Source organism: Bubalus kerabau, chromosome 3 (assembly GCF_029407905.1).
Source record: "Bubalus kerabau isolate K-KA32 ecotype Philippines breed swamp buffalo chromosome 3, PCC_UOA_SB_1v2, whole genome shotgun sequence".
In the NCBI taxonomy this organism is placed as follows: Eukaryota; Metazoa; Chordata; class Mammalia; order Artiodactyla; family Bovidae; genus Bubalus; species Bubalus kerabau.
In genome coordinates this window covers 24152452-24178646 of record NC_073626.1, presented here as the reverse complement: position 1 = coordinate 24178646, position 26195 = coordinate 24152452, and the positions used below count along the sequence as shown (strand labels likewise).

Here is a 26195-nt window from a genome sequence, read left to right as displayed (position 1 = left end):
CTCTGTCCTCCACCATCTCCCGGAGTTAAGGGACAATAAGGGCAGTGAATCCTGTCCCTTGAATCTCCACGTTTCTCACTAACCCCCAGCTTCCCACACTTCCCAGACACAAGAAGCTCAAAGGATAAAGTGGAATTTCTTCTTTTACACCTACATCTCTGGGAAGCAAAGGGCACACCGAAGTTTGGGGAACACATCTGAGCTGGGAGAACCAAGAAACTGCAAGACACAGGATCCCAAATCCGTGCATGTGGCAGGGATGGTACGGGGTCTATGAAGTATGACAATAGGGAGAGACCTGTGGAAGCTCTCAAGTGGGAGTCAGCTGGACCTCCAAGCGAAAGTGAAGTGAAATGGAAAGTAAGAATCTCAGCAGCTGGGCAAGAGCCAGACCCTGACGTGGTCCGGGAGTGTTTGCAGCTTCCTGGCTGTGCAGCTCAGATGCATTGCTGTGTCGCTTATTCCTTACATCAATGGTTATTTTACATCCTCTACCTACCAGCCATAATGCTGGACTGTGCAGGTACAGAACTTCAGGAAATCTTGCAGCGACATCGATCTGGTGACACGGATTTGGCACCACGGCCAGCTGCAAGCAGACCCATGCACCTCGGGGCTCCGTTGCTACTTGCCCGGGGCGGCGGGGGGTGGGGGTGGGGGAGTCACTCCTAGTTGCCACTCCCAGTCCCTAGCCCTGGCCTGCTTTGGCAAGGTTCTGCCAAGTGGAAGCCCCAACAACGCCCGAAGAAGAAAGAAACTGATGGTGTCTGAGACAAGTTCAGGCCGCCACCCAAGAAACCTGTAAATGCCTAAGTCATAGCTCCTGGTGATTTTTCATGCAAGACTATTAAGAGATCAGGACTCCTGCAGTCAGTATGGAATCCACGTTGGCTATATGCTTATCAGAACTCAAAACAGTTCAGGATCATTCACTCTGGCAAAAACACATCTCTGGAATGGGATGTTATCAGCTCCTCCTGCACACTGGAGGAAATTGGACACTGTGGTTTAGATAACCTTGGAGAGCTTGCAAGTTTAAGAGGCTTGGTTGCACAACACCCAAGATGTTAACAGCAATTCATATTCAATCCTGATGACAGAAAATTCTTGTATTCAGGGAATGCTTCCTAATTCTTGTATAATACAACAGAAAGGGCAGAACCCAAATGTAGCAGCTGAGACAGAAATTCAAGGATCAATCACATGCTTACTAAACTAGACACAATGAGATAAGTGCTGAAACACATCAGGAAAACAGCAATGATGCAAGAAATGACAAACAAAACTCAAGACAGAACTTTGAGATCTTGAGTGCTTCTTACATGAGCAATTGTTTTTAAAAATATTTTATTTATTTATTTGGCTGTGTCAGGTCTTAGTTACAGCAGCATGCCAACTCTCAGTTTTGGCATGTGGAGTCTAGTACCCTCACCAGGGAAACCCAGGCCCCCTGCATTAGGAGCGTGGTGTCTTAGCCACTGGGCTACCAGGGAGGTCCCAGCAATTGTTTTAAGAGGCCAGAACACTGCTTGATTGTGAGGAACTGAAATCGTGCAACTCAGACTGGGACTTGAAACCATGATCTTTTGACGGAGATCACACACCTGTTCTGAGGACGTAATGAAGCTCAGGTTCTTGATGTCTCATCACAGAAAGAATTCAGCAATTGACAAAGTGGTAGCAAAGAAGTGGATTTATTTAGAGAAAAACACACTCCCCAGAGTGTGGGCCATCTTGGAAGGCAAGAGGCCTTGAGAGAAACAAGTGGATATGAAACAGGAGGGAAGGGGGCAGGGCACAACCTTTACAAAAATGACACAGCAATAGGACATGACAAAAACTGGTTAGAACGAACTAGGTCCAAGATGGCAGACAAGTCAACTTGCAGTAGATCTTAAGCCTCAGTACCCACTCACTGTAACATACTAGCATGCTAAATGACATACCCATCAGTGTTATGACAGATCCCGCGAGCCGAGTAGTTGTGGTGCAGAGGCCTAAGTTGCCCTGTGGCATAAGCAGCAGGGATCAACCCGTGTCCCCTGCATTGGCAGGCAGATTCTTAACCACTGGACCACCAGGGAAGCCCTCCCCTGTCCTTCAAGTGTGGGTTCTGCCCACCGTTCCCACAGTGGGAGCTGTTCCGAGGACACAGCTTTGAGAGCGAGGTGTGGTTGAGATCATCTGGACTAAAGGCGTGACTGAAGCCTGTCAAGGCCTCTATAGAATAAAGATTCTTGTGGGTGAGTAGGGAGATCTACTTCTCTTGTTGCTGTCCAGAATAAGCTTCAATTGTTATGATAAGTCCCCTTGCTTATTTTAAACCTGTCACCTACCAACCTGGAGTGGTCTACCTTTCTTTCATCTCTCCCTGCCCTCTGTGAATGGGGGCTGCTTTCAGGGTTTACTGAGGAAGCCCTGGAGGTTTTGAACCAACAACTAGGTCCTTCACCTCCCTCAAGTCTTTTTCTTTTCTTTTAGCCGCAGCTGATGGCATGTGGGATCTTTGTTCCCCAACCAGAGATGGAACTCTGGCCCTGGGCAGTGGAAGCATGGAGTCTTAATCACCGGACCACTTGGGAAGTCCCAAATCTTGTTTTTCAAATGGCACTCTTAGTTGTGATTCCTTCAAAGCAAACTCAGTGACGAAGACCTGGGTGCAGGTAGTTTACCTGGAAGATGATCCCAGAAACTATGGTGAGGGAGTGGGGAGTAAAACAAGGAGAGAGGGAGGAAAGTGTATAGAGGGCATGTCTAGATAATAGTGCCACCAGGGCTCCACTCTGCTGGAGGCCCTGAGACTATGTAGAACATTTACCCACCGATACTCATCCCTCACTGTTTGGAGTTGCTCCCTGGAATATTACTCCCTGGCAGTTTGGGCCTACCCTGCATGGCTTGTTTCCAGATAATAGTCTCGGCCTGAGACAGAGCTGCTGTCATAGGTGGGAAGGATCTGCCGGAGGTAACCTCGTCTGAGGTTGTCTGAGAGGGTATGGAAGAGGCACCCTCAGAGTCTGCTGGACACCTTCTCAGTGCTGCCTGCCTGGGCTGCTCTAACTGAACCTGGAACCTGTATTCCATAGCTTCTTTGCTCTCTTGGCCTTTTCTGTTGCACGTATCCCTTTAGAATACATAATTTATTGTCATACGTTGCTTTTTTTTTTCTTGTCTTACTTCCGACTCTTGTTCATTGACGTATATCCTAATTCCTAACCAAATGGCCTGGCATAGAGTAGGCCCTCACAAAGTAGTTATTAAATAAATGCAGGAAATCCTGGCTTTTTGATACCTAGTGGGAAAACTGGATAACTTCATTTGTTGGTCTTCAGTGTTGGAAGAAGCTTTAGGAAAAGAACACAGTCAAACTGCCTCATGTACAAATGTGTACTGTGGGGACAATAACTCAGATTCACTGATGTCCAGGACCTGTCTTTTCTAACATACTTTGCTGCTTGTTATTACAATCATAGTATAATTTTGATTACTAATTAAACTCTACTGCAGTCCCCTTAATACTCAGTTTTCAAGGTGTCACCACATATATTATCTCATCTGATAGGTAAAGCAACTTTGTCACATAAAGCTAAAATTATTTACTATTCCCTTTGTTGAGAATCTAAGTAATTTTTGCATTCCCTTCTAAATTCAGAACAGTCTCTCAACTCCTCTCTGTCCCCTGACAATAATTATACTCTTTTTTTACCAGTTTTAAAAAGTGCTAAGCATATCTAAGGTTCAGGAATAATTAAGTCTCAGTTTCTATGGCTTTTGGAAGACCTTGTTTACTTATTTATTTTTTAGCTGTGCTGCATAGCTTTTGGGATCTTAGTTTCTGACCAGGGATCAAACCCGTGCCCCCTGCAGTGGAAGCGCTGAGTCCTAACCACTGGATTGCCAAGGAATTCTCAGACCTTGTTTTCTTGAACCAATTGTGATGATATAAGTTTCCTCTCCTCTAATTTTATCTAACAAGTCCTAAAAGAGCACAGATTTTGGACTACTAAATTGCTTAGAAACATTAAAGAAAGCACATTAAAGAAAGCTGACTACTGCATACTAGGGCTTTGATTTCCTCTTTGTTACAGGAAACCCACTTTTGCACATATTGACTATTGTGTCATAATAAGTAAACATGAAAAAGGACAGAGTTTTAGAAGGAGGACGAGGCTATGATCTCTAGTGAGAGGGACCCCACTGCTATCTCACTGTGGACATGTTCAGTCATGTGTCCTCATAAATCACACTTGAAATCACTTGGCCAAGAGTCAGATTTAGTGTGCCAGAACCAACCAGCTCAGAAATGACAAGGAGGGAGCCAAGGAAGGTGAGCTGAGGCCACAAAGGGTCCAGGCCTGCAGAGAGTGTACCTTCAGGCTACACATTTCTGTTGGCTGCTACAGTTTACTCCTTGGGCACTATCTCCAGAAATAAATGTTAAAGAATAACTCAGAATAGTTACTTGCACCGAGATTAGTATTTTCCAAGCAAATAATGTATCCACATGTGAGGGAATCAGTGGAGAGAATGAGTTTGGCACAAAGGCAAAATGAGGATGTGGCAGATTGCTATACTGGTGGTCGTTAGGGAATCAGTGAACCTCCCAGTATTCACACCCCAGCGTAGCCCCTTCCACACTGAACCTGGACTTGGCCATGTGATTTACTCTCATCTAGGGGACATTATGATGTTCTGAAAAATGAGATTTCTGTGGCATTAGTTATTTAGTTATATGGAGAATTGAGTTTGATTCTCTATGTCGCTGAGATTTGCTGGGTTCTAGGAGATGATGACGGAGAAGGCAATGGCACCCCACTCTAGTACTTTTGCCTAGAAAATCCCATGGACGGAGGAGCCTGGTAGGCTGAAGTCCATGGGGTCGCTAGGAGTCGCACACGACTGAGCGACTTCACTTTCACTTTTCACTTTCATGCAATGGAGAAGGAAATGGCAACCCACTCCAGTATTCTTGCCTGGAGAATCCCAGGGACAGGGGAGCCTGGTGGGCTGCCGTCTATGGGGTCGCACAGAGTCGGACATGACTGAAGTGACTTAGCGGCTTAGCGGAGTAAGCTGAGTAGCTGGCACCCAGCAAAGAAGTCAGTCTGATATTCTGTCCTCAAGTAAACTGTCCAGGGATATCAAATAAAACAATTTTTGTTGTTTACTGATTCTCAACAAAACCTTGAAGGTTTACCTACAGAACTTATTGTATAATATCTGCCAATGTCCTTCTGTTAGTACTTTTGACTTTAATTAGTTCAGGTTGAACAGTGTCTCTTGTTAGAATTTTATAGAAGAAAATAGAGATTGGGAAAAGACCCAACACAAAGTGGCCTTCAGAATCTGAACCCTCCCTCCGCCAACCCCACCCTAACTTCTTTTCTTCTGTTAAAAACAGCATCACTGACATATATACACTACCATGTGTAAAACAGCTAGCTAGGAGGAAGCTGCTGTATAGCACAGGAAGCTCAGCTTGGTACTCTATGATAACCTACAGGGATGGGATAAGGGGGTGGGAGGGAGGTTCCCGAGGGAGGGGATACATGTATACACATAGCGGATTCATTTTGTTGTACAGCAGAAACGAACACAACACTGTAAAGTAGTTATACTCCAATAATAACATTTAAAAAAGAATAAAATAAAAACAGCATCAGGGACTTCTCTGGTAGTCCAGTGGTTAACAATCTGACTAGCAATGCAGGGGATGCAGGTTGTATCCCTGGTCAGGGAACTAAGATCCCACATGCCACGAAGAAACCACGCCTGGGTGCAACTACTGAGCTTTGCATGCCACAGCTAGAGAGTTCAAGTGCTGCCAAATAAATAGATATTAAACAAAATAAAACAAAAAACAGCATCAGTGGCATCAGCAGTTTGTCTGTCCAGCCCTTTAGTCAACAGTCAAAGCTACCTGAAAATGGACTATCTTAAGCTCAGGGCCTTGCAAACATCCCTGGAGCCTGAGTTCCAACCATGGTATTGCACCAAGGAGGCAAGGGTGGAGGGGCACTTGGGAGGCAGGGTCCTGGAAACGAGAGCTACTTCTCAGGGCCAAGTGGTAACTGGGATCTTCCTGAATGGTGGGACTAAGAGGATGACAACAACAAAAGACAAAAAGGACAAAGAAGTGGTTAACTGGTGACAGAGAAATGCAACAGAAACAGGAAAGAGCTGAAACATTCACAGAACGGAATTACACAAAATTAAGCAGAATTAAAATTTATTTGGAAGACAGGGTGAGTCCATCATTGGTGACTGGAGCTCTGAGGCTGCACTTTCTCCTCAGGAAGCTGGGCTGGAATGGGGTGGGCTGTGTTTGGCAAGGGCTGTGGTAGTTTGGGATCTAAGTAGATGAGTAGAGTTAGTTTTTGAAGACTGGCACTTTTCACACCAACCCAAAACTCACCCATTTGTCCTCTGCAGCTCTCCGTTACCCATTGTCTCTACTCCCTGGGTTAACCCCCATTTTCTCAACCACCTCTCACCTGCCTGGTTCCCCAGCTGGGCCTCGGGCCGGTCTCCCCAGAGCACATGCCTCGGGTCATTGAGGAACCGCTGGCTGCGCTGGCATGTCAGGCAGGTCTGTACAGTCCAGCGCTGACCCTTGCAGCCTGGAATGCATGTGGGAGAAAGACAGTGCCCAGGTTTAGGAGAAGAAAAGGTCTCCTGAACCCAGTGTTGCCTCCATTGTTTTCTAGTAGGGATTCTCCTCCCTCCCCATCTTGAACGCAAATTTGATGGCGTCAGGTCCCTGAACAAAGTCTATCATTTTCCTGGCACCCTTTAAGACGAAGTCCAAACTCCTTAACAAGACTCTTCAAGATCTGCCCTGTTTCCCTCTCCCACCTCAGGTCTTGCCCTTGCCCACCTCAAAGCCTGCCTCCTGAACTCTCAGTTCCTTGACAGCACCACAGGCTTTCTTTCCTGCTGCTACTGCTAAGTCACTTCAGTTGTGTCTGACTCTCTGTGACCCCATGGACAGCAGCCTACCAGGCTCCCCCGTCCCTGGGATTCTCCAGGCAAGAACACTGGAGTGGGTTGCCATTTTCTTTCCTGAGGCCTCACAAATGGCAAAGACTTCCATCTCCTACTCCCCTGCCCTTATAATGAACCTCACCATCACTGGTTTAAATAACTTAGTATTCTACTCCCCTAACTGAAGCATTTTTCTGCTACTGCTAAGTCGCTTCAGTCGTGTCCGACTCTGTGCGACCCCATAGACGGCAGCCCACCAGGCTCCCCTGTCCCTGGGATTCTCCAGGCAAGAATACTGGAGTGGGTTGCCATTTCCTTCTCCAATGCATGAAGGTGAAAAGTGAAAGTGAAGTCGCTCAGTCCTGTCTGACTCTGAGCGACCCCATGGACTGCAGCCTACTGGGCTCCTCCGTCCACGGGATTTTCCAGTCAAGAGTACTGGAGTGGGGTGCCATCGCCTTCTCCGAAGCATTTTTCTAGGCTATTCTAATTGTTCCTGTCTTAGTCCATCCCATGAGACCATATTTCAATGAGAATGTTGATTCTAGAGAAATCCTTGACACATCTCAGAAAAATAATTCTTGAGTGAACGAATGAAGATGGGAATCATCCTCCATGATGTCAAATAACATCTATTATCATGGCCGGGCGAGGTTGCCTCTCAGGGCAACATCATTTTTCTACTGCCCAGATCTGTCTGTCCAAGCAGAGTTAACAACTCAGAGAAAGCCACCGACTCAAATCCCACACCTGGCACGCGTCTGCCTCGAGAAAGGGATCACTTACCCGTCCCCTCCCCAGCCCACAAGTGTTCCTCATACATCCCACCTCAGCAAGAGGGAGTACTCACGTCTCTGGCGCTGGGTGCAGGTCAGACCCGGGATGAGGAGGGAAGAGCAGCCACGGCAGAGAGTTCGCTTCACCGAGGGGTCCCTGGGGGCGGAGGCAGGTGGTGGTCTGGACGCCCGCTCTCCCTCTCTAGTCCTTCCCCCGTCCCGCTCGCTGCCGGGCTCCATAACCCCTCTTACCGCCGTAATACAAGCCGCTTCGCTATGGTCCTCTCCGTGTGGCAGTAAAATCTCGAGAGCGCCTGGTTCTCTGGATCCTGAGCGAGGACGCAGTGGGCGGCCTGGGGGAGTGAGCCGTCACTGGGGGCTCTCCGCATTGGGCTCCCCGCCGTGCGTGCGCTGTGGACTCACCTGGTACAAGAAGTTGAGCCTCTGGAAGGCCTCGCGGTCCTTCACCGGCCCCGCCATCCGCGCCGCGCGAGCTCTCCACACGCGACCGTCCACAGGCCCCGCCCCCAGGCTAGCCACGCCCCCAGCGTCCGCGCAAGACCTCCTGGGAATTGTAGTTCCCGGAGCCATGTGCGCTCCTTTCTTTCTAGCCTTCCTTTCTCTGGCGCCACCCTGTGGCCTCCCAGACCCAACTATTTGCAAATCCACCCCGCCTCTGCAGAGCCCAGGGGCCTCCTCCTAGTCTATCTCAAGCCAATAATTATATTAGGCAGAGACTGGAGAAGTTAGTTGAGCAGAAGTCTTAAACCCCTAAACATCGTCAGGACAGAAGACTCTTCTTTAGGCAGATAGGTTGGGAGATGGTTGCTGCTGCTAAGTCGCTTCAGTCGTGTCCGACTTTGTGTGACCCCATAGACGGCAGCCCACCAGGCTCCCCCATCCCTGGGATTCTCCAGGCAAGAACGCTGGAGTGGATTGCCATTTCCTTCTCCAAAGCATGAAAGTGAAAAGTGAAAGTGAAGTCGTTCAGTCGTGTCCAACTCTTCGTGACCCCATGAACTGCAGCCTACCAGGCTCCTCCGTCCATGGGATTTTCCAGGCAAGAATACTGGAGTGGGGTGGTATTGCCTTCTCCGATGGGAGATGGTTAGGTGCAGTTTATACCCAGCTAGACTTTCTGCCCTATGCTCCTGAAGACAAAGGCAGATGCCTGGAAGACCTACAGACAGAAGCAGCAGGTCTCCCTTTTTAAAAAAAAAAAAAAAAAAAAGGCACTGGTTCCAGTGGGAGTGACGCTGGAAAGGATCATGAGGATAGTGGAGGGAGGGAAGAGGGCTCCTGGCCCTTAGAAAGCACAGCTTCCTTCCAATCTTTTCCACTTACCAGATGCAGTGCTGGCCACAGTAGGGGATCCTCACTAACCCCTAGTCTTAGGAACTGAGCACAGAAACCTTTCAACAGCATCCCCTCCCCCTGAAGAAACATCCCCTGTAGTACTTCACATCCCTCCCTTCGATCTCTGCCTCTCCTTTGCTGTTTGACCTCCTGCTTCTGCTTCATAATTAATACCACTCCTTCCTGAGGTTAGAAGTAGAGGGGCAGAATATGCATAAACCCTGAGATGGGGAGAGAGTAGCAATGTCAGCAGAGGATGAGAATTCTCTCCTCTCTCAACTACCGCCCCCCACACCTTGCCCCAATCAGGACTCCAGTTTGAAAGAAAAGGCTGAAATTTCCTCTCATTACTTTCACAAGGGCCTCCAGACTCAAATAAGGTATATGTTTAAAAAGCAGATATGCCCAGGCCCACTCCAGACCTCAATCAATCACTGAGGGCAGGCACCAGGAATATTTTTTTTTTTTTTTTTTTTGAGGCCACACTACAAGGCTTGTGGGATCTAAAGTTCCCCCACCAGGAATCAAACCCAGGCCCCCAACAGTGAAAATGTGGAGTGCTGACACTGGACTGCCAGGGAATTCCAAGGAACATGCATTTTTAACATTCAAGTTTCTAACACATCAACAGAGGTTATTGTCAAATTACCACAGGACACAAAGATTACTTCAGTGGATCCTTTGTTCCATATTATGTTTTACCAACCAAAGCATCTTGCCACAAAGAACCACAGTCAAGGCACAAAGGTAAGAGGAGAGTCTGGATGAAGTCCTGTTGAGGTGGTAGGAGGAGCTGAAATGCCCTCAATAAACTTCAGTTTCTTGTCCCAGTCTTCTGTGAACCCCTGATTAGCCAGTAGCAGATAATCCAGTCATTTTAGTTTGGTTTGGCATGCATTGCGTTACCTTTTCTGTAACATATGTACCCTATAAATTGTTTATTTTGTCCTAACATTAAAATGATTTACATTCTCTGATAGGAGAAATGGCAAAACGTGAAGGATGGCAACAAACAAACAAAAAACCGGCTCTTATGAACACTAGTTTCAGGCCAGATGCACACAGGCCAAAGGAAGTTGCCTGTCTGGCTCTCCCCTAAACATACTACCCTCTTCTACCCTGTCCCCAGGGTAAGGAAGACACCAGTTTCTTTCTCCCTGTCAGGCTTGGATACCTTAGCCAGGTAACAAGGCTGACAACTTGGGAGCAGCTACTTGGAGCCATTCTTTAAGGCCAGGGCTTTGGATAGGAATGCTTTTCTCTTTCCTCTAATACCTGACTCTCTCCTTTCCAAGTTCCCTTGGGGAAGCAGTGAGAGGGTAGACATGTCTTGCATGATCTCTTGCATCTTGCCCCTCCAGATGAGCAAGGTAACAGCTCTTGGAGACAAACAACTACAAGAAGGCAGGCGATAAGCCAGGCCTGCTGAAGATGGAGGCAGGGACCTGGGTTCTCTTTCTTCCTACTCCCTCCTCCTCACATTCCTACCTCTGGCCAATCCTACTCATAATGGAACCAAAGAAACCCTTCTCTCTTTCATTAGTCTCTAGGAATCGGTTCCTTTAGCTCTCTTTCCTGACCTTCGTTCTAAACTTCTTGATGCCCAATCTCTGCCCTGAAAATAACTCCTCAACTTCTAGACCCGTGAGAACAACTGTCATTCACCTTTATTTCAATTAGAGGTACAAAGACCCCTGTGATTTTCCTAAAAAAAAAAACAAAACAAGTCTATTCTGGGTCAAAGAACCCCCTGAAAGGCTGTACAGGGGTTTCTGTTTCCTTCTCTGGTTTGAGCGAGTCAGACCCTTCCACAGACTTGTTGTTTCTGGAAAAGTCTCTCCTTCCTTCCCAACCGGTCCTTGTGCAATAGCAAACCCGATGGACTTCAGGGGAGACCACCCCCTGAGGACTAGCTCTCCACCCTGTCAGGAGGGAGACACTGCAGTGCTCTCAACCTAGTCCAGTCCTACCTACTCCTCCACATAAACCATTCGGGAAACCAAGGTGTTCTCCCACATGGTTCAGAACCAGAACCAGGCAGACACGAAGACATTCCAGCAGGTCACAGGAAGGAAGGCCTGTAGCTCTTGACCCTGCCTCACCCTGATGATTCCCATGCCCCGACCTGTCACTCCCAATCTGTTGGGGGCCTGATGGTGAGTGGTGCAGCATTCTTCCGACCGGCCCGGATGCCTGGATAGAAGAGGGGCCAAAGTTTTTCAGTAAAAGTATCAGTGAAGGTGTAGATATGAGAGCGGTCTGTGACGTTGTAAAAAGACAGTGTGCCGGCCTCATAGTCTAGGAATATGCCCACCCGCTTGGGTTTCACCTTGATGTGCAAAGGGGTAAAAGGCGTGGTGGTGGCTGCGTACTTGTCCCCGTTCCATAGCCGCACCCGCCAGTAGCCAGTCTCAGGAAGCGGGGTCAGTTCACCCTTTCGGCTCACGGAGTCGCGGCACACGCCCACTGCCCAGTGGGTCTTGTCGCCCACCTCCACCTCCCAGTAGTGTCGACCCGAGGTGAAACCCTCAGTAGCCAGGACGCAAGGGTAGAAGGTGAAACGCCGTGGTGTATCAGGGAGATCCCGGAGTCTTGTCTCCACGAACTTGACGCTCTTACGATCTTCCGACAGGACTAGATTAGGATGAGCAGTTTCAGGGTCCAGGGTCACATCCGCTGGCGGAAGAAGCCACAGTGGGGAGCTAGATGAGGATGGGAATAGCTAAACGCCCCCGCCTCACTCTTTCAGCCTGCCTTTAGAGCCTGTCCCCTGAAAGCCCCTAGAACCCCGTGGTTTGGTTAACCTTCTCAATCCTCAGTGTCACCTAAGGGAGGGGAGAGGTAGGGAGGGAAGGGAACAACGGCTTCTCACCCTGGCCCTAAAATAAACAGGTAATGATCTCTTGACTCTGCAAGGGCTGGTGCTTGAGGCTCCTGCCTGGTCCTCCCTCTATTCCTCTGATATCATCATGCATCTCACTGGGTGGAGAAGTACAAGGCACAGACCAAGGGCCAGAAACAATGAAAAATGTTAAGAAGGATACAGAGCAAGAGAGCATTACAGTCTGGCAATACGGTGACCATGTGTCTATTTTCCTGTAACAGTCTGGCTTATGCCTGTTTTCTGAGTAAGTATTAATGAGACTCCCTTTCATTCTCAAGAGGAGACCAGTTTTCGGCAAATTATTTAACCTCTCTGGGTCCCTATTTAGAAAAGTGTGGGACTAAGAGGAGACCAGTTTTTGGCAAATTATTTAACCTCTCTGGGTCCCTATTTACAAAATGTGGGACCAAGAGCAGATGACACCTGAGGCTTCTCACTTTGAGTTCTGCAACTCAGAGTGAGATTAGAAGCCAGGTAAAGGAGTGGATGTGGATACAGGCATGAAAAGCGACAGCAGGGATAACTGAAGTCCAGATAAAGTAGGACCTAAAGACTTCCTTCTCTCTGTTGATTCCCTTTGCTAGTTTCCTTTTGGGAACAACTCACCAATTAGCTGTTTAAGGATTTTCCTTAGTGCAAAGTACTGTCGGGGGAAATTGCTGAAGTTCTTTTCCAGCTCTATGGATACTGAAGTCACCTCCATGGTCTTCACCTTCTCACATCTAGGAGGGATGGGGAGATAGGGGAAGAAAGGGCAGGGTCAGGGGAAGCTCCAGCTTAGTCACTATTCAGATGCTGTCATCTTTAGGGAGAAACTAAAATTATTCATCCTCGTACTTTCTCCTCTCTCAAGATAAGTACTCACTGCTTTCTTTTGCCTATCTATGGAAAGAGAGATGGTCCCTTGGACAAATCCTTAAGAATGAGTTTTAGAACTTTCTGGAGGTATTGTTATATTTCATGCAAAGAGATACCACCCCTACTCCCCAACCCATTCCTCCTTCCATCTTGTTTGGACATGATTCTACCCACAGGCCCAGGCAGAATCTGGTTCTATTACATTATGTTGGTATCTACCCTACCAAGAAGTCCTGACGCTCAAACGGTAAAGGGGAACAGACTAGTACTCCCAATCATTTGCTCTGTAATTGGCTTCATGGATGCAAAAACCCTTGTCCCTTTTTCTACCCAGACACTGCATGACTTTCTCATTCTTACTCCCCCAGCTCCTTACTGCACCCCTACTCTTTAAGCCAAGACCTAACTCACTCGAAGAGATACAAGAATCACTTACTTTTCCAGGGTACTTTTGACATCCTAGAGGAAGGAGAAAAGAAAGCAATATTGGTCCTGGTAGTCAAGGGCCCTACAGGCAAAAGGTTCCCCTCCTCCCCAAAGTTCTAGAACTATTAAACAGGCACAGGACAAACTAAGGGTCACAGTGCAAAGGGGACTAACTCCAGAGGGATCTGAGTACATCTTTCCCAACCTAACCCCCATCTTCAGCTCTCAGTCATCATGAAACTTGGTAATTGATGTCACTTCCAAATAGTTTCCTGTGTGTTTGTCTTTGTTCCTCAAGAACACCAGGAGCTCAATGCCAGGGATAGGATTGTGTCTGCTCTTTGCTCTGTCCCCCAAGTACCAACCACACACCTGCCTCCTCGAGAATCAGTAGAGATAGTTCTAGACTGCTGGCATAGGAATGAATCACTCTCTCCCATTGTGGTTTGGTATCCCTTGTCTAGTATTGGTTAATAAATATTAATAAGTGCGTGCCAATCCTGATTTGTGAATACTTGGGGTCCAGAAGACAAAGAAGACAAATCTCTGCCCCGCCAAGGATTTCCCAGTTTAATGTGGAAGGCAGAACACACATACATGAAAGGACATGAGAATAAATACCAAGCAATATATAACATGCAGATAAATATACAGTGAAGCCTCAATGATTCAAATGCTGGTAATGTGATCTCTAAGATAAGAAATATGTTTCCTGGAATCTTGCTAACACCATTCATTTGCTTAAGAAAACAGACTATTTCAAACATTTTAGAGGCACTATTTACATATCAAAAGCAGCATGTTACTATACATTATTTCAAGTGTCATCACACTATGTTTCTATTCTCTTTGAGCACTAGGTAAATCAAGTTCCAGGACTTAAAAGTAACAGTTACTGCATTTTACACAATTTTTAATGCATAGATTTTTCACTAATTTAGACTAGACTGCCCTCCTCTCAAAAAAGTGAGTTTTTTCTTTGGTACAAATTAAGCACGTAATTGTTGACAAGACATAAGAACACAGAAGTGATCAAAAGGGGATGTGAGAAATCAGAGAAGGCTTTCTGTAGAGAAAGATCCTTTGAGCATGTCTGGAAGAAGGAACTGGATTTAGAGAGGCAGAGTGGAGGAGTGAGCATTGCAGGCTGACAGAATGACCTGTGCAAAGCTAGACTGTGCTCGGCCTGAGTGGCTATGCAGGGGCAAAGGTCGAACCTTAAGCATCTCGAAGCCCGACTGTAAGCACTTGCCCTCCACCTCAGCAGCCAAGTGGGCGAGGTCCCGGCGCTTGTCTCCAAGGTGAGCAGCATTTTCTCGGAGGCGCTGTAGAATGTCCTGTTCCTCCTCCTCCAGCCGTGAAAGTAACACCTGCTGCTCTTCATCCAGCCGTCGGTGAAGCTCTTCAAATTCCTTTAGGATCTGCTGTCGGCGACTTTCCACCAGTCTCTGAGAACAGAGGGTGGGTGTTATGTTTAACAGGGTCAGTGGGGCATAGGATACCTTCCTCACCCATCATGTGTATGAATTCACAGACTTCAAGTGTCATTGGAAAGAGTTTAAAAGGACACTCATGTTTCTCTCCATTGATATTTCCTTCTGTAAAGAACGGCTCCATCCCCATTAGCACCCTTACTGATAACTTGGGATGAAGATCATTGAGATAAAAAAATAAACCAATGCTGCAAAAATTATTTTATTTACTAAATTAACTTCTAAAAAAGCTATACTTCTATGTTGTAGTAAAAAAATTCAAGATATAAGAACTCAATAATATGACAAGTACTATTACAGAGATACCGCAGTAATACCGCTGCAATAATATGACAAGTACTAATAGCAGAGATGCCTCTGCTACCTCCTACTCTAAGTTCTAGCTAACGCAAATTGTCAAGATAAGGAAAGCACAAATACTGGAAAGTTAGAGATTGTCATAATTTGTACACTGCAAGACATCTACTTGATAAAAACCATAGATGGAAAAACTGGAAAAGTATCAGAATCAGTAAGATTTTAGTAATGGACTGTTATAAAATATAAATTTAGATTTCAGGGCTGAGCCTGCTAAAGTTTCAAGTCACTTCAGAGACTGACAGTTTACACCCCAGGAATGGGTTATAGATGTGAAAAAATAAAAGGGGCATTGGGTCTGGAGGTGGGGATGAGGGAGAGGGAAGAAAGAGAATTCAAAAGGTCACTGAAGCAAAGCTGGTGATTGGTGACAGTTTCTGAGACTGAAATGATAATTTACATAAAAAAAACCCCCACACCACAGTTCTATTCAAGCATTTAGCAGGTTTTTAAACCTTTTATTTCCTTCTCCATCCTTTACCCTTAAGAATGTGATCAATAGGAAGAGAAAAGCTAATGATTAGGAATAAGCTTCATTTTCACAGATTTTAAGTGTTTCAAGACAATAACTTTTTAAAGTTTACCTTTGCAATCAAAATTAGTTCAACTTTTAAAAATTTCAAATGTTTGTTTTTAAAATGCATAAAGGACTAAGGTAATAATACTTGCTTCCTGTTGAAATGTTGTCATTGTTAAAAAACAAACACACACTAGTGTTTTCACTAATGTCAAACCTGTGTTTAGATTTTGGTAATCCCTAAATCTTTTATTCCTTCTGGAAGGCTTTAATGACATTGAGTTTCTCTGCCATATTCTTGGGAATGTGCAGCTGTGCTTTTTGTGTCTGTTGTTTCTATTTTCTCTACCTGACATTACGCTCAAGGAGGGCAAGGACCGTGTTTTTGGTCATCAATGGCCCGGTGTCAAAGACAGGGTGTGGCCTATGCTACTGCTGCTGCTAAGTCACTTCAGTCGTGTCCGACTCTGTGTGACCCCATAGACGGCAGCCACCAGGCTCCCCCGTCCCTGGGATTCTCCAAGCAAGAACACTGGAGTGGGTTGCCATTTCCTTCTCCAATGCATGAAAGTGAAAAGTCAAAGCGAAGTCGCTCAGTCGTATCCGACTCATAGCGACCCCATGGATTGCAGCCTACCAGGCTCCTCCATCCATGGGATTTTCCAGGCAAGAGTACTGGAGTGGGGTGCCATTAAGCTAAATAAATATTTATTGATTCCTGCAGAATTAGTATCTCTGGTTTTGCCACATAATGGCTGTATGATCTTGGACTAGATACTGATCCAAGTTCTGTTTCCTTCTGTGTAAACTGGGGATAACAAGACTTACCTTATAGGGTATCTAAGGTCACTCTTGCCTACTATGCTTTGCTGGACTCCCTTCTCCTTTTCTTGTACCTTCTCTATGTTCCACTGGGGCCTAGTCTAGCCTGACCTCTTAGAACTTAAAACTGGGCAGAACCAAGCATAAGAACTAATACAATACTTGAAGTTTGGAATGTCATGAACATCTAACGAATTAATGCCAAGGAATCAATAAATACTAGTTATTTTTACTGTTAAAATTCATACATGTTTCACTGTCCAATAGAAGAAATAAGGCAGATACCAAAATCAGATCACATCAGATCAGATCAGTCGCTTAGTTGTGTCCGACTCTTTGCGACCCCATGAATCACAGCACGCCAGGCCTCCCTGTCCATCACCAACTCCCAGAGTTCACCCAGACTCACGTCCATCGAGTCAGTGATGCCATCCAGCCATCTCATCCTCTGTCGTCCCCTTCTCCTCTTGCCCCCAATCCCTCCCAGCATCAGAGTCTTTTCCAATGAGTCAACTCTTTGCATGAGGTGGCCAAAGTACTGGAGCTTCAGCTTTAGCATCATTCCTTCCAAAGAAATCCCAGGGCTGATCTCCTTCAGAATGGACTGGTTGGATCTCCTTGCAGTCCAAGGGACTCTCAAGAGTCTTCTCCAACACCACAGTTCAAAAGCATCAATTCTTCGGCGCTCAGCCTTCTTTACAGTCCAACTCTCACATCTATACATGACCACAGGAAAAACCATAGCCTTGACTAGACGAACCTTTGTTGGCAAAGTAACGTCTCTGCTTTTGAATATGCTATCTAGGTTGGTCATAACTTTCCTTCCAAGGAGTAAGCGATTTTAATTTCATGGCTGCAGTCACCATGTGCAGTGATTTTGGAGCCCCCAAAAATAAAGTCTGACACTGTTTCCACTGTTTCCCCATCTATTTCCCATGAAGTGATGGGACCAGATGCCATGATCTTCGTTTTCTGAATGTTGAGCTTTAAGCCAACTTTTTCACTCTCCACTTTCACTTTCATCAAGAGGCTTTTTAGTTCCTCTTCACTTTGTGCCATAAGGGTGGTGTCATCTGCATATATGAGGTTATTGATATTTCTCCTGGCAATCCTGATTCCAGCTTGTGTTTCTTCCAGTCCAGCGTTTCTCATGATGTACTCTGCATAGAAGTTAAGTAAACAGGGTGACAATATATAGCCTTGACGAACTCCTTTTCCTATTTGGAACCAGTCTGTTGGTCCATGTCCAGTTCTAAGTGTTGCTTCCTGACCTGCATACAAATTTCTCAAGAGGCAGATCAGGTGGTCTGGTATTCTCATCTCTTTCAGAATTTTCCACAGTTTATTGTGATCCACACAGTCAAAGGCTTTGGCATAGTCAAGAAAGCAGAAATAGATGCTTTTCTGGAACTCTCTTGCTTTTTCCATGATCCAGCGGATGTTGGCAATTTGATCTCTGGTTCCTCTGCCTTTTCTAAAACCAGCTTGAACATCAGGAAGTTCACGGTTCACATATTGCTGAAGCCTGGCTTGGAGAATTTTGAGCATTACTTTACTAGCGTGTGAGATGAGTGCAATTGTGCAGTAGTTTGAGCATTTTTTGACATTGCCTTTCTTTGGGATTGGAATGAAAACTGACATTTTCCAGTCCTCTGGCCACTGCTGAGTTTTCCAAATTTGCTGGCATCTTGAGTGCAGCACTTTCACAGCATCATCTTTCAGGATTTGGAATAGCTCAACTGGAATTCCATCACCTCCACTAGCTTTGTTCGTAGTGATGCTTTCTAAGGCCCACTTGACTTCACATTCCAGGATGTCTGGCTCTAGGTCAGTGATCACACCATCGTGATTATCTGGGTCGTGAAGATCTTTTTTGTACAGTTCTTCTGTGTATTCTTGCCACCTCTTCTTAATATCTTCTGCTTCTGTTAGGTCCATACCATTTCTGTCCTTTATCGAGCCCATCTTTGCATGAAATGTTCCTTTGGTATCTCTGATTTTCTTGAAGAGATCTCTAGTCTTTCCCATTCTGTTGTTTTCTTCTATTTCTTTGCATTGATCGGTGAAGAAGGCTTTCTTATCTCTTCTTGCTATTCTTTGGAACTCTGCATTCAGATGTTTATATCTTTCCTTTATCTCCTTTGCTTTTCACTTCTCTTCTTTTCACAGCTATTTGTAAGGCCTCCCCAGACAGCCATTTTGCTTTTTTGCATTTCTTTTCCATGGGGATGGTCTTGATCCCTGTCTCCTGTACAGTGTCACGAACCTCACTGCATAGTTCATCAGGCACTCTATCTATCAGATCTAGGCCCTTAAATCTATTTCTCACTTCCACTGTATAATCATAAGGGATTTGATTTAGGTCATACCTGAATGGTCTAGTGGTTTTCCCTACTTTCTTCAATTTCAGTCTGAATTTGGCAATAAGGAGTTCATGGTCTGAGCCACAGTCAGCTCCTGGTCTTGTTTTTGCCGACTGTATAGAGCTTCTCCATCTTTGGCTACAAAGAATATAATCAATCTGATTTCGGTGCTGACCATCTGGTGATGTCCATGTATAGAGTCTTCTCTTGTGTTGTTGGAAGAGGGTGTTTGTTATGACCAGTGCATTTTGTTGGCAAAACTCTATTAGTCTTTGCCCTGCTTCATTCCGTACTCCAAGGCCAAATTTGCCTGTTACTCCAGGTGTTTCTTGACTTCCTACTTTTGCATTCCAGTCACCTATAATGAAAAGGACATCTTTTTTGGGTGTTAGTTCTAAAAGGCCTTGTAGATCTTCATAGAACTGTTCAACTTCAGCTTCTTCAGCGTTACTGGTTGGGGCATAGACTTGGATTACTGTGATATTGAATGGTTTGCCTTGGAAACGAACAGAGATCATTCTGTCATTTTTGAGATTGCATCCAAGTACTGCATTTTGGACTCTTTTGTTGACCATGATGGCCACTCCATTTCTTCTGAGGGATTCCTGCCCACAGTAGTAGATATAATGGTCATCTGAATTAAATTCACCCATTCCAGTCTATTTCACTTCGCTGATTCCTAGAATGTAGACATTCACTCTTGCCATCTCTTGTTTGACCACTTCCAATTTGCCTTGATTCATGGACCTGAATTCCAGGTTCCTATGCAATATTGCTCTTTACAGCATCGGACCTTGCTTCTATCACCAGTCACATCCACAGCTGGGTATTCTTTTTGCTTTGGCTCCATCCCTTCATTCTTTCTGGAGTTATTTCTCCACTGATCTCCAGTAGCATATTGGGCACCTACTGACCTGGGGAGTTTCTCTTTCAGTATCCTATCATTTTGCCTTTTCGTACTGTATGAAAACAGTATGAAAAGATACCAAAATATCAGGCTACAAATATGATAATACTATAGAAAAGATGTGAAATTGTATGACAATTAAGAAAGCGAATTTCTGAAGGGTCAGGAAAGGCTACACAGTAAATGGTTTTCATTTTAGGATGGACAGGGTCCTATAGGTAGAAGATGGGAAGGGGAAGAACATTCTAGGAAACCATACTACCTAGCATACTCAAGCTTATGTGAATTAAGAGAATGTGGTCCTAATGTGGCTGGGGGGTTCTGGGAGCTCTCAGGCAGCTTCTTCATCCTTCCTCCCCAGTGCACCTTCCACATTCTCCAGCAGAGAGCCTCCTTCCTGCTCTACAAAGAAAAGGAGACCAGAGGCCATGAACTCCCTCAACTCGCCAAATCCTTCACCCCTTACATCCTTCTCCTCAATTTTTAATCCATGGCAAGTAATTTAAGTACAATGTTTAATGACAATCAAGCTTAATACAATATTATTTTTGAGAGAAGAGCATTTTTTAATAAACCAAAAATGGTGGATTAAATAATGCATCATTAATGTTTAGTTAAATAATGTTCAGTTAAATAATGTGTGGCTAATGTTCAGGGATTCCCTGGTGGCTAAGATGGTAAAGAATCTGCCTGCAATGCAGGAGACCTGGGTTTGATCCCTGGGTCGGGAGGATCCCCTCGAGAAGGGAACGGCAACCCACTCCAGTATTTCTGCCTGGAGAATTCTATGAAGAGAAGGAACCTGGTGGGCTACAGTCCACAGGGTCACAAACAGCTGGACATGACTGAGTGACTAACAATGTTCAGTTAACTGCCTGTAGGGCAGGCCAAATGGGACTGCCTGCCTTTACCTTGAGTTCGCCAGGCTTCTTCTCCTCAGCAGACTTACAGCGGCTGATCTCCTGCAGCTTCTGCTCCAGGGGCTCCAGGCACTTCTGCAGTTTTTCCTGAGAGGTGTGAAGTAGGAGAACAATATTTGTGGTTGGCTGGTACAGCCTATGTTCAGAGCCTAACCCATTTGTTTTAAACTACTTGCTTCCTATTCATCTCATTTCAGTTCAGTCTCTTAGTTGTGTCCGACTCTGTGACCCCATGAATTGCAGCACGCCAAGCCTCCCTGTCCATCACCAACTCCCAGAGTTTACTCAAACTCATGTCCATCGAGTCAGTGATGCCATCCAGCCATCTCATCCTCTGTCATCCCTTTCTCCCCTTGCCCCCAATCCCTCCCAGCATCAGGGTCTTTTCCAATGAGTCAACTCTTCTCAAGAGGTGGCCAAAGTACTGGAGTTTCAGCTTTAGCATCAGTCCTTCCAATGAACACCCAGGAGTGATCTCCTTTAGAATGGACTGGTTGGATCTCCCTGCAGTCCAAGGGATTCTCAAGAGTCTTCTCCAACACCACAGTTCAAAAGCATCAATTCTTCGGCGCTCAGCCTTCTTTACAGTCCAACTCTCACATCCCTACATGACCACTGGAAAAACCATAGCTTTAACTAGATGGACCTTTGTTGGCAAAGTAATGTCTCTGCTTTTGAATACGCTATCTGGGTTGGTCATAACTTTCCTTCCAAGGAGTAGGCGTCTTTTAACTTCATGGCTGCAGTCACCACCTGCAGTGATTTTGGAGCCCCCAGAAAATAAAGTCTGACACTGTTTCCACTGTTTCCCCATCTATTTGCCATGAAGTTATGGGACCAGATGCCATTCAGTTTTCTGAATGTTGAGCTTTAGGCCAACTTTTTCACTCTCCTCTTTCATCTGACCACCTCTTAATCCAACTCCGTTCCTTGCTCATGAAGTGTCAACTTCCTATAGGTCCCTCCTCCTGCCACCAGCCTGTCGCCAAGCCTTCCCTGCTTTTGCAAAACTTTCATTGAATCTCACTGTGCCCAGCTGTCACCAACTCTCCGTTCTTCCCTGCCCTATTCATTTTCTAACTGAAGGAACTGCCTGTACCGACAGTGACCTTATGTACCCTGATATCCTTCTTCTTCTGTTTTTGGCCGCATGGCATGCAGGATCTTAGTTCCCTGACCAAGGATTGAATTCCTACAGCACTGGAAGCATGGAGTCTTAACAACTGGACTGCCAAGGAAGTCCCTGATATCCTTTTAAATTTGTTTTCCTATACAACTCTAACCACTTGCAAATAAAATAAAATCTTGATTATTCTGTGAACTACCATAAAGTCTTGTTTGTAAGACTTCATTAACATAATTAGGCAAACTATCTGATAAAGTGCTAAGACAGTAAAATCTCTAGTTCCTATTACTCAAACATTTACCCTGTGTCTCAGCAGTAAGTTAAACCAGATGTCATGTTACCCATTAGCTGGGGAAGATGAAAACAGGCTGGTTTAGCTTAGCTTGGTTGGGATCATTCTAAAATGATGTTACCTGTTCCCAATACCAGTGGGTAAATAAGCGGTGTGCTGAGCAGGGGGACAGAATGAAGGAACCAGACCATTTTTTAGTTCTTCTTAAGTCTGAGATTCTCTGTGTGGTTTCATTCATTTATGAAAAATAGGATACATTCTAAGACCACACATACTCAAATGTGTTACAAAAGTCAAGAGAGAAATTTGGGGGGTACTTCTTACTGCTCTTCTTCATGCCTGAGGACAACCAATCAGACGGGACTATGCGCTCTGCCCACCTCCCCACCCCCACCTCCCCCCACCACCCCCCGCCCCCACCCGCCCAGTACATTGCTCCAAGGGGACTACAGAGTGAGGACCAGAGACTGTCTTGCCCTCAGGAACTTATGACTCTCTACCCAGGGAGTCTCCCATTCTCTGGGCCCCTCCCTCTTGCCCTGCATTGAAATCAAGTGTCTGGTTCCCTACCTTATACTCCTGTGTGGCATCGTCCAGTGGCACGACGGTATGGGCCCGGTGGGTGTGGGAAATTGCACATATCAAACACACAGCCTCCTGGTCCTCATAGCAGAAGAGGCTGAGGGCCTCATGGTGCTGGGGGCAGAGGCTCTCATCTCGGATCTTCCGCTTGACGGCCTGCAGCTGCTTAGCAATTTCCACCATACTGCCCAGCTGTCGATTAGGCCGGAGACTGCGGTAGCGGGACGTCTTTCGACATACAGGACAAGGGAAGTCCCTCTCTAGGTCCTCCCACCAGCGAGTGATGCAAGCTTTGCAGAAGTTGTGCCCACACTCAATGATGACAGGCTCCTTGAGATACTCCAGGCACACAGAGCAACTTGCCTCCACCTGTAGGTTCTCCAGAGCTGCAGCTGTTGAGGCTGCAGAGGCCCCGGCCTCTAAGAGACTTGTCTCTGCCATTATTTAACTTGAGGTTAAGAAGAGAGAACAGAAAAAAAAAAAAAAAAAAAGTTAGTTGGGAGGGTTAATTTTTTTGCATCCCTGGCCTGACATTTACCCCATGTTAAATCCTAACTCCAGATTTAGCACTGTCTTGGTATTTTTACATCTTCTGTTCCACCAGTCAATCTCTTTGGTTTTTCCATTTCCAAAAATTGTGACTCCCAGCTATGAGCAAACTGACACACAACCCTCAGTCTTGTCTTTCACCACTGCCTTCTCTTGTTAGAAGCAGAAGTCTAGCCCAGAGTATTCATCCTGATCCAGGTTCATTCCACTAGTATTGTAACAGTTTCAGAAAAATGTATTCTTAGTTTGACATCTTTTTCTAATAGATGAAAAAAGAGTATGGGAAAGTGAAAAGTGCCATAAGAGTCAAAGCATTAAGATTGCTTAAATCAAGTATATTTTTAAGTTGAATGCTACAGAAGAGTTCTATTGCAATAGCCCACTGAAGCCTAAGCTTGATTCTCTGCCACTGTTCCCTCAGTCTTTCAAATGGTAGATATTGGAATGAGTTAGGCAAGGGTTACAACCTCTTCTTTTCAGAAAAGTGTGACATTATGCTTCCCTTTACCAGGCCTAGAGGAAGTGTGCACTTATCATGGAATGAAACGATTCACACAACTGTTTCCTATTTGTGTGTATTTGGTTGTTTGGAGCTGCTTTAAAGTGATAAATTTACAGCAGCTATACCAAAGAGTTTATTACTGAGCCCAGGGCAATAATTTCTTGAAAAGAAGAGTTGACAAATTTATTCTAAGTATTCAGTGCTGACTGGAGTCTTTTGAAATAGTTGTGGATAACTAATTCCTTGGATATACTGTACTTCCAACTAATAGGTTCTGGGGTGGTCGGGAATTAAGAGGGAAAAGTAAAGTGGCAATCAAAAACTCTAATGAAGCCTCAAAAGAATTGGAAATGCCCTGAGAGATGTATAAAGCAGAAGGTTGGTCCTCTGTTCCATCCTTAAAACATAACCACTATTATCCATGAAATATTTCATTTCTCTACCCCTTAACCTCTCTTTCTAAGGAACCCAACAAAAGAAAATTTAATAGGTCTATCTATGTGTTAGGAGAGAAGTGGCCATGTAGTGAGTTGGGTTAACAATGATTATTTCTGTATATACTGATGGCAAACGTGAAAAGTGTTTAATTTGGAGTAGGAACTGATAACATATTTGGACCTGAATTTCTCCCTCAACCACGAGAGAAGTTCAGTTAGATGATTTTTCTCTACCTACAGGAATCCAACTTCGACCAGTACCCCTTCCCTTTTCCTAATCTAGAAATTAGGTGGTCGCCTCACCCGAGATGAGTTGAATTGTATGCTGAGTTAGGGACCAGGATGGATCTAGACTGGCGAAAAAGTAGCGTTAGAGAGAGATGGGGAAAAGGTTAGGGAAGTATGGGGAGAGGGCTTGGAGCTACAGCATTAGTGAGGCCTTGGGTCATTTCCCCCCTATTTCTCGTGTCTCAGTAGAAGGGCAAACTTCAGAGAGGTCCTCATTGTGTTTCTACCACTGTCGGGGGGTCCCACCTTGCGCCCCTTTCCTGAGCGTGGTCCACAACTCGGTCCCACCCCCGTCTCCATCTTCTCCCGCCTGATCTGGCGCAGGGGGGCTGGAGAGGGGGGAGAGGAAACGTCGTTGTTGGCAGGGAGGGAGGGATGCGTGTCCAGGTGAGAAGGTGTGACGTGAAGATGGGATGCCCGCCGCTATGACGCAGCCGAGACCCGCGGTGACGGCGTCAGTTTCACCCGGGGAGGCGAGCGGCAGCGGGACGGGGTAACGGCGGGGTAGCCAAGCAACGCCGGACGCGCTGACGTCGCCGGGGCGGCAAAACGTCCGCCCGGGCCTGAAACGGGCGGAGGCAGCTGTGGTTACGTGCGGGGGGCCGGTGACGCAGTCGCGGGGCGCTAGGACGCGGCGTGCGGAGCCGGCGGGCAGGGGCAGGCCCCAGGGTCCCGGCGCGGCGGCGGGACAGCACCTACCTTCCCGGCTTCGGGTCCGGGAGTGCGGGGCGCGGAGCCGCCGGAGCGCTGCCTCCCTCCTTCCTCCTCCCCCCGCCCCCGCCCCGCAGCGCGACACACAATACTCGCCGGAAGCGGAAGCCGCGCCGAGAGGCTCGTGTCAGTGGAAGCTGGCGTGTCGGCGGGCGACAGCGGGAGGGCCTAGCGGTGCCTGCCGAACAAGAAGGCGGGGGGCTGGAGGTGAGAACCAGCTGGAGGAGTCAGGGGCAAGAGGAGACCCGGAGGGGCAGGTGGCTGGAATGCGGTCGTCCAGGTGACCCGAGGAATCCGCTGGAGAAAGACGGCAGCGCATGCGCGTGGTGGAGCGCTGAAGCCCATTGCCCTCAGGGCGCCTACGGGCGCCGGGGCAAGCGGTACTATCCCGCCCAGGGTCCGCGCCCGGACTCTGGCCTGGCTCGGTTGGTCCCAGGTGGCGCTGGGAGCCGTCGAGGGCGGAGCAGGGGCGGGTTGCGGATTTTGAGCTACACTTCTCCTCTCTCCTGGCCAGTCGCGGGAGAAGGTGGCTCGCCGAGTCGGCGGCCAATAATGTGGCGGTCCTGCTGGTCTCAGCTGGCACGTCATTTCCGACTAGTTGAGTTTTAGGCTTTTAACATTCAAGGATTAGCTCAGTCCTGTCGTGGGCTTCGGATATTCCTTACCTTGTCCCTTCTAGGCGGGCTTTATGGAAATTACCTGCTGTCTCCGTTGGAGTGGGAGCCTCAAAAGAGCTAGTACTGCGACTCTGCTGCTCACCTTTGCATCCTCGGCTCCTTGCTCGGGGCCCGACTGCGGTGAGCGCGCCTTGAACTCGGGTTCTGAATGCGAGAGAATCCTGTCTTTTTCCAGTTTGGGAGCTATGACTTGAGTTTCTCCTCAAGAGTAGATAGTGCTTGTATGGAGACTCCAGACTCCTGCGTTATTACCTCCTTACTTTCCTCTCCTGTTGCTGGAAGCTTCACGGGTCTGTGACTTTGGAGGACGAGGGTGAGTTGATGAGGCTGGAAGAGTCTGCTGATGGAGGTGTGATGAGACTGGGAGG

The 26195-nt window shown here is 46.6% G+C and overlaps 3 protein-coding genes across 8 annotated transcripts in view; 1 reads left to right on the top strand and 2 right to left on the bottom strand.

The window, feature by feature from the left end:
• Nucleotides 1-6212: 6212 nt before the first annotated feature.
• RPP21 (ribonuclease P/MRP subunit p21) lies at nucleotides 6213-8341 on the bottom strand. 2 transcript variants are annotated; one of them, XM_055571009.1, is made up of 5 exons: nucleotides 8184-8341; nucleotides 8013-8113; nucleotides 7835-7917; nucleotides 6495-6620; nucleotides 6213-6352 (listed from the first exon to the last, which is right to left on the bottom strand). In XM_055571009.1, the coding sequence occupies exons 1-5, from the start codon at nucleotides 8238-8240 to the stop codon at nucleotides 6255-6257; spliced, it is 465 nt and encodes a 154-aa protein (XP_055426984.1). In that variant the 5' UTR covers nucleotides 8241-8341; the 3' UTR covers nucleotides 6213-6254. The 2 variants fall into 2 exon arrangements, with proteins under 2 accessions (XP_055426984.1, XP_055426985.1); XM_055571010.1 differs by having other exon boundaries at nucleotides 8013-8089; nucleotides 8184-8331.
• Nucleotides 8342-9780: 1439 nt separating this feature from the next.
• TRIM39 (tripartite motif containing 39) lies at nucleotides 9781-25385 on the bottom strand. 3 transcript variants are annotated; one of them, XM_055571001.1, is made up of 7 exons: nucleotides 25247-25385; nucleotides 22652-23111; nucleotides 20655-20750; nucleotides 14502-14732; nucleotides 13295-13317; nucleotides 12607-12722; nucleotides 9781-11792 (listed from the first exon to the last, which is right to left on the bottom strand). In XM_055571001.1, the coding sequence occupies exons 2-7, from the start codon at nucleotides 23102-23104 to the stop codon at nucleotides 11245-11247; spliced, it is 1467 nt and encodes a 488-aa protein (XP_055426976.1). In that variant the 5' UTR covers nucleotides 23105-23111; nucleotides 25247-25385; the 3' UTR covers nucleotides 9781-11244. The 3 variants fall into 3 exon arrangements, with proteins under 3 accessions (XP_055426976.1, XP_055426977.1, XP_055426978.1); XM_055571002.1 differs by having other exon boundaries at nucleotides 25139-25252; XM_055571003.1 differs by lacking the exon at nucleotides 25247-25385 and adding an exon at nucleotides 24686-25055.
• A 228-nt stretch (nucleotides 25386-25613) lies between these two features.
• LOC129645688 (BOLA class I histocompatibility antigen, alpha chain BL3-7-like) overlaps nucleotides 25614-26195 on the top strand; it is a 38320-nt gene continuing 37738 nt past the window's right edge. For 2 of the 3 annotated variants that reach the window (XM_055571006.1, XM_055571004.1), the window contains exon 1: nucleotides 25614-25947. In XM_055571006.1, the coding sequence (XP_055426981.1) occupies nucleotides 25839-25947 (109 nt within the window). In that variant the 5' untranslated portion in view covers nucleotides 25614-25838. Of the gene's footprint in view, nucleotides 26141-26195 lie in introns of all 3 variants that reach the window. The other variant, XM_055571007.1, reaches the window with a different exon arrangement.

What these genes read in the sequence shown, in the direction of transcription:
- RPP21 (XM_055571009.1), bottom strand. Translation starts at nt 8,240, where the DNA reads ATGGCGGGGCCGGTGAAGGACCGCGAGGCCTTCCAGAGGCTCAACTTC. An exon ending in GGCTCAACTTCTTGTACCAG is followed by an intron (nt 8,114 to 8,183) that starts GTGAGTCCACAG and finishes TCACTCCCCCAG; the next exon opens with GCCGCCCACTGCGTCCTCGC. An exon ending in CCAGCTGGGGAACCAGGCAG is followed by an intron (nt 6,353 to 6,494) that starts GTGAGAGGTGGT and finishes TCATCTACTTAG; the next exon opens with ATCCCAAACTACCACAGCCC.
- TRIM39 (XM_055571001.1), bottom strand. Translation starts at nt 23,104, where the DNA reads ATGGCAGAGACAAGTCTCTTAGAGGCCGGGGCCTCTGCAGCCTCAACA. An exon ending in GTCAAAAGTACCCTGGAAAA is followed by an intron (nt 12,723 to 13,294) that starts GTAAGTGATTCT and finishes CATCCCTCCTAG; the next exon opens with ATGTGAGAAGGTGAAGACCA. An exon ending in AATCCTTAAACAGCTAATTG is followed by an intron (nt 11,793 to 12,606) that starts GTGAGTTGTTCC and finishes TTCTTCCGCCAG; the next exon opens with CGGATGTGACCCTGGACCCT.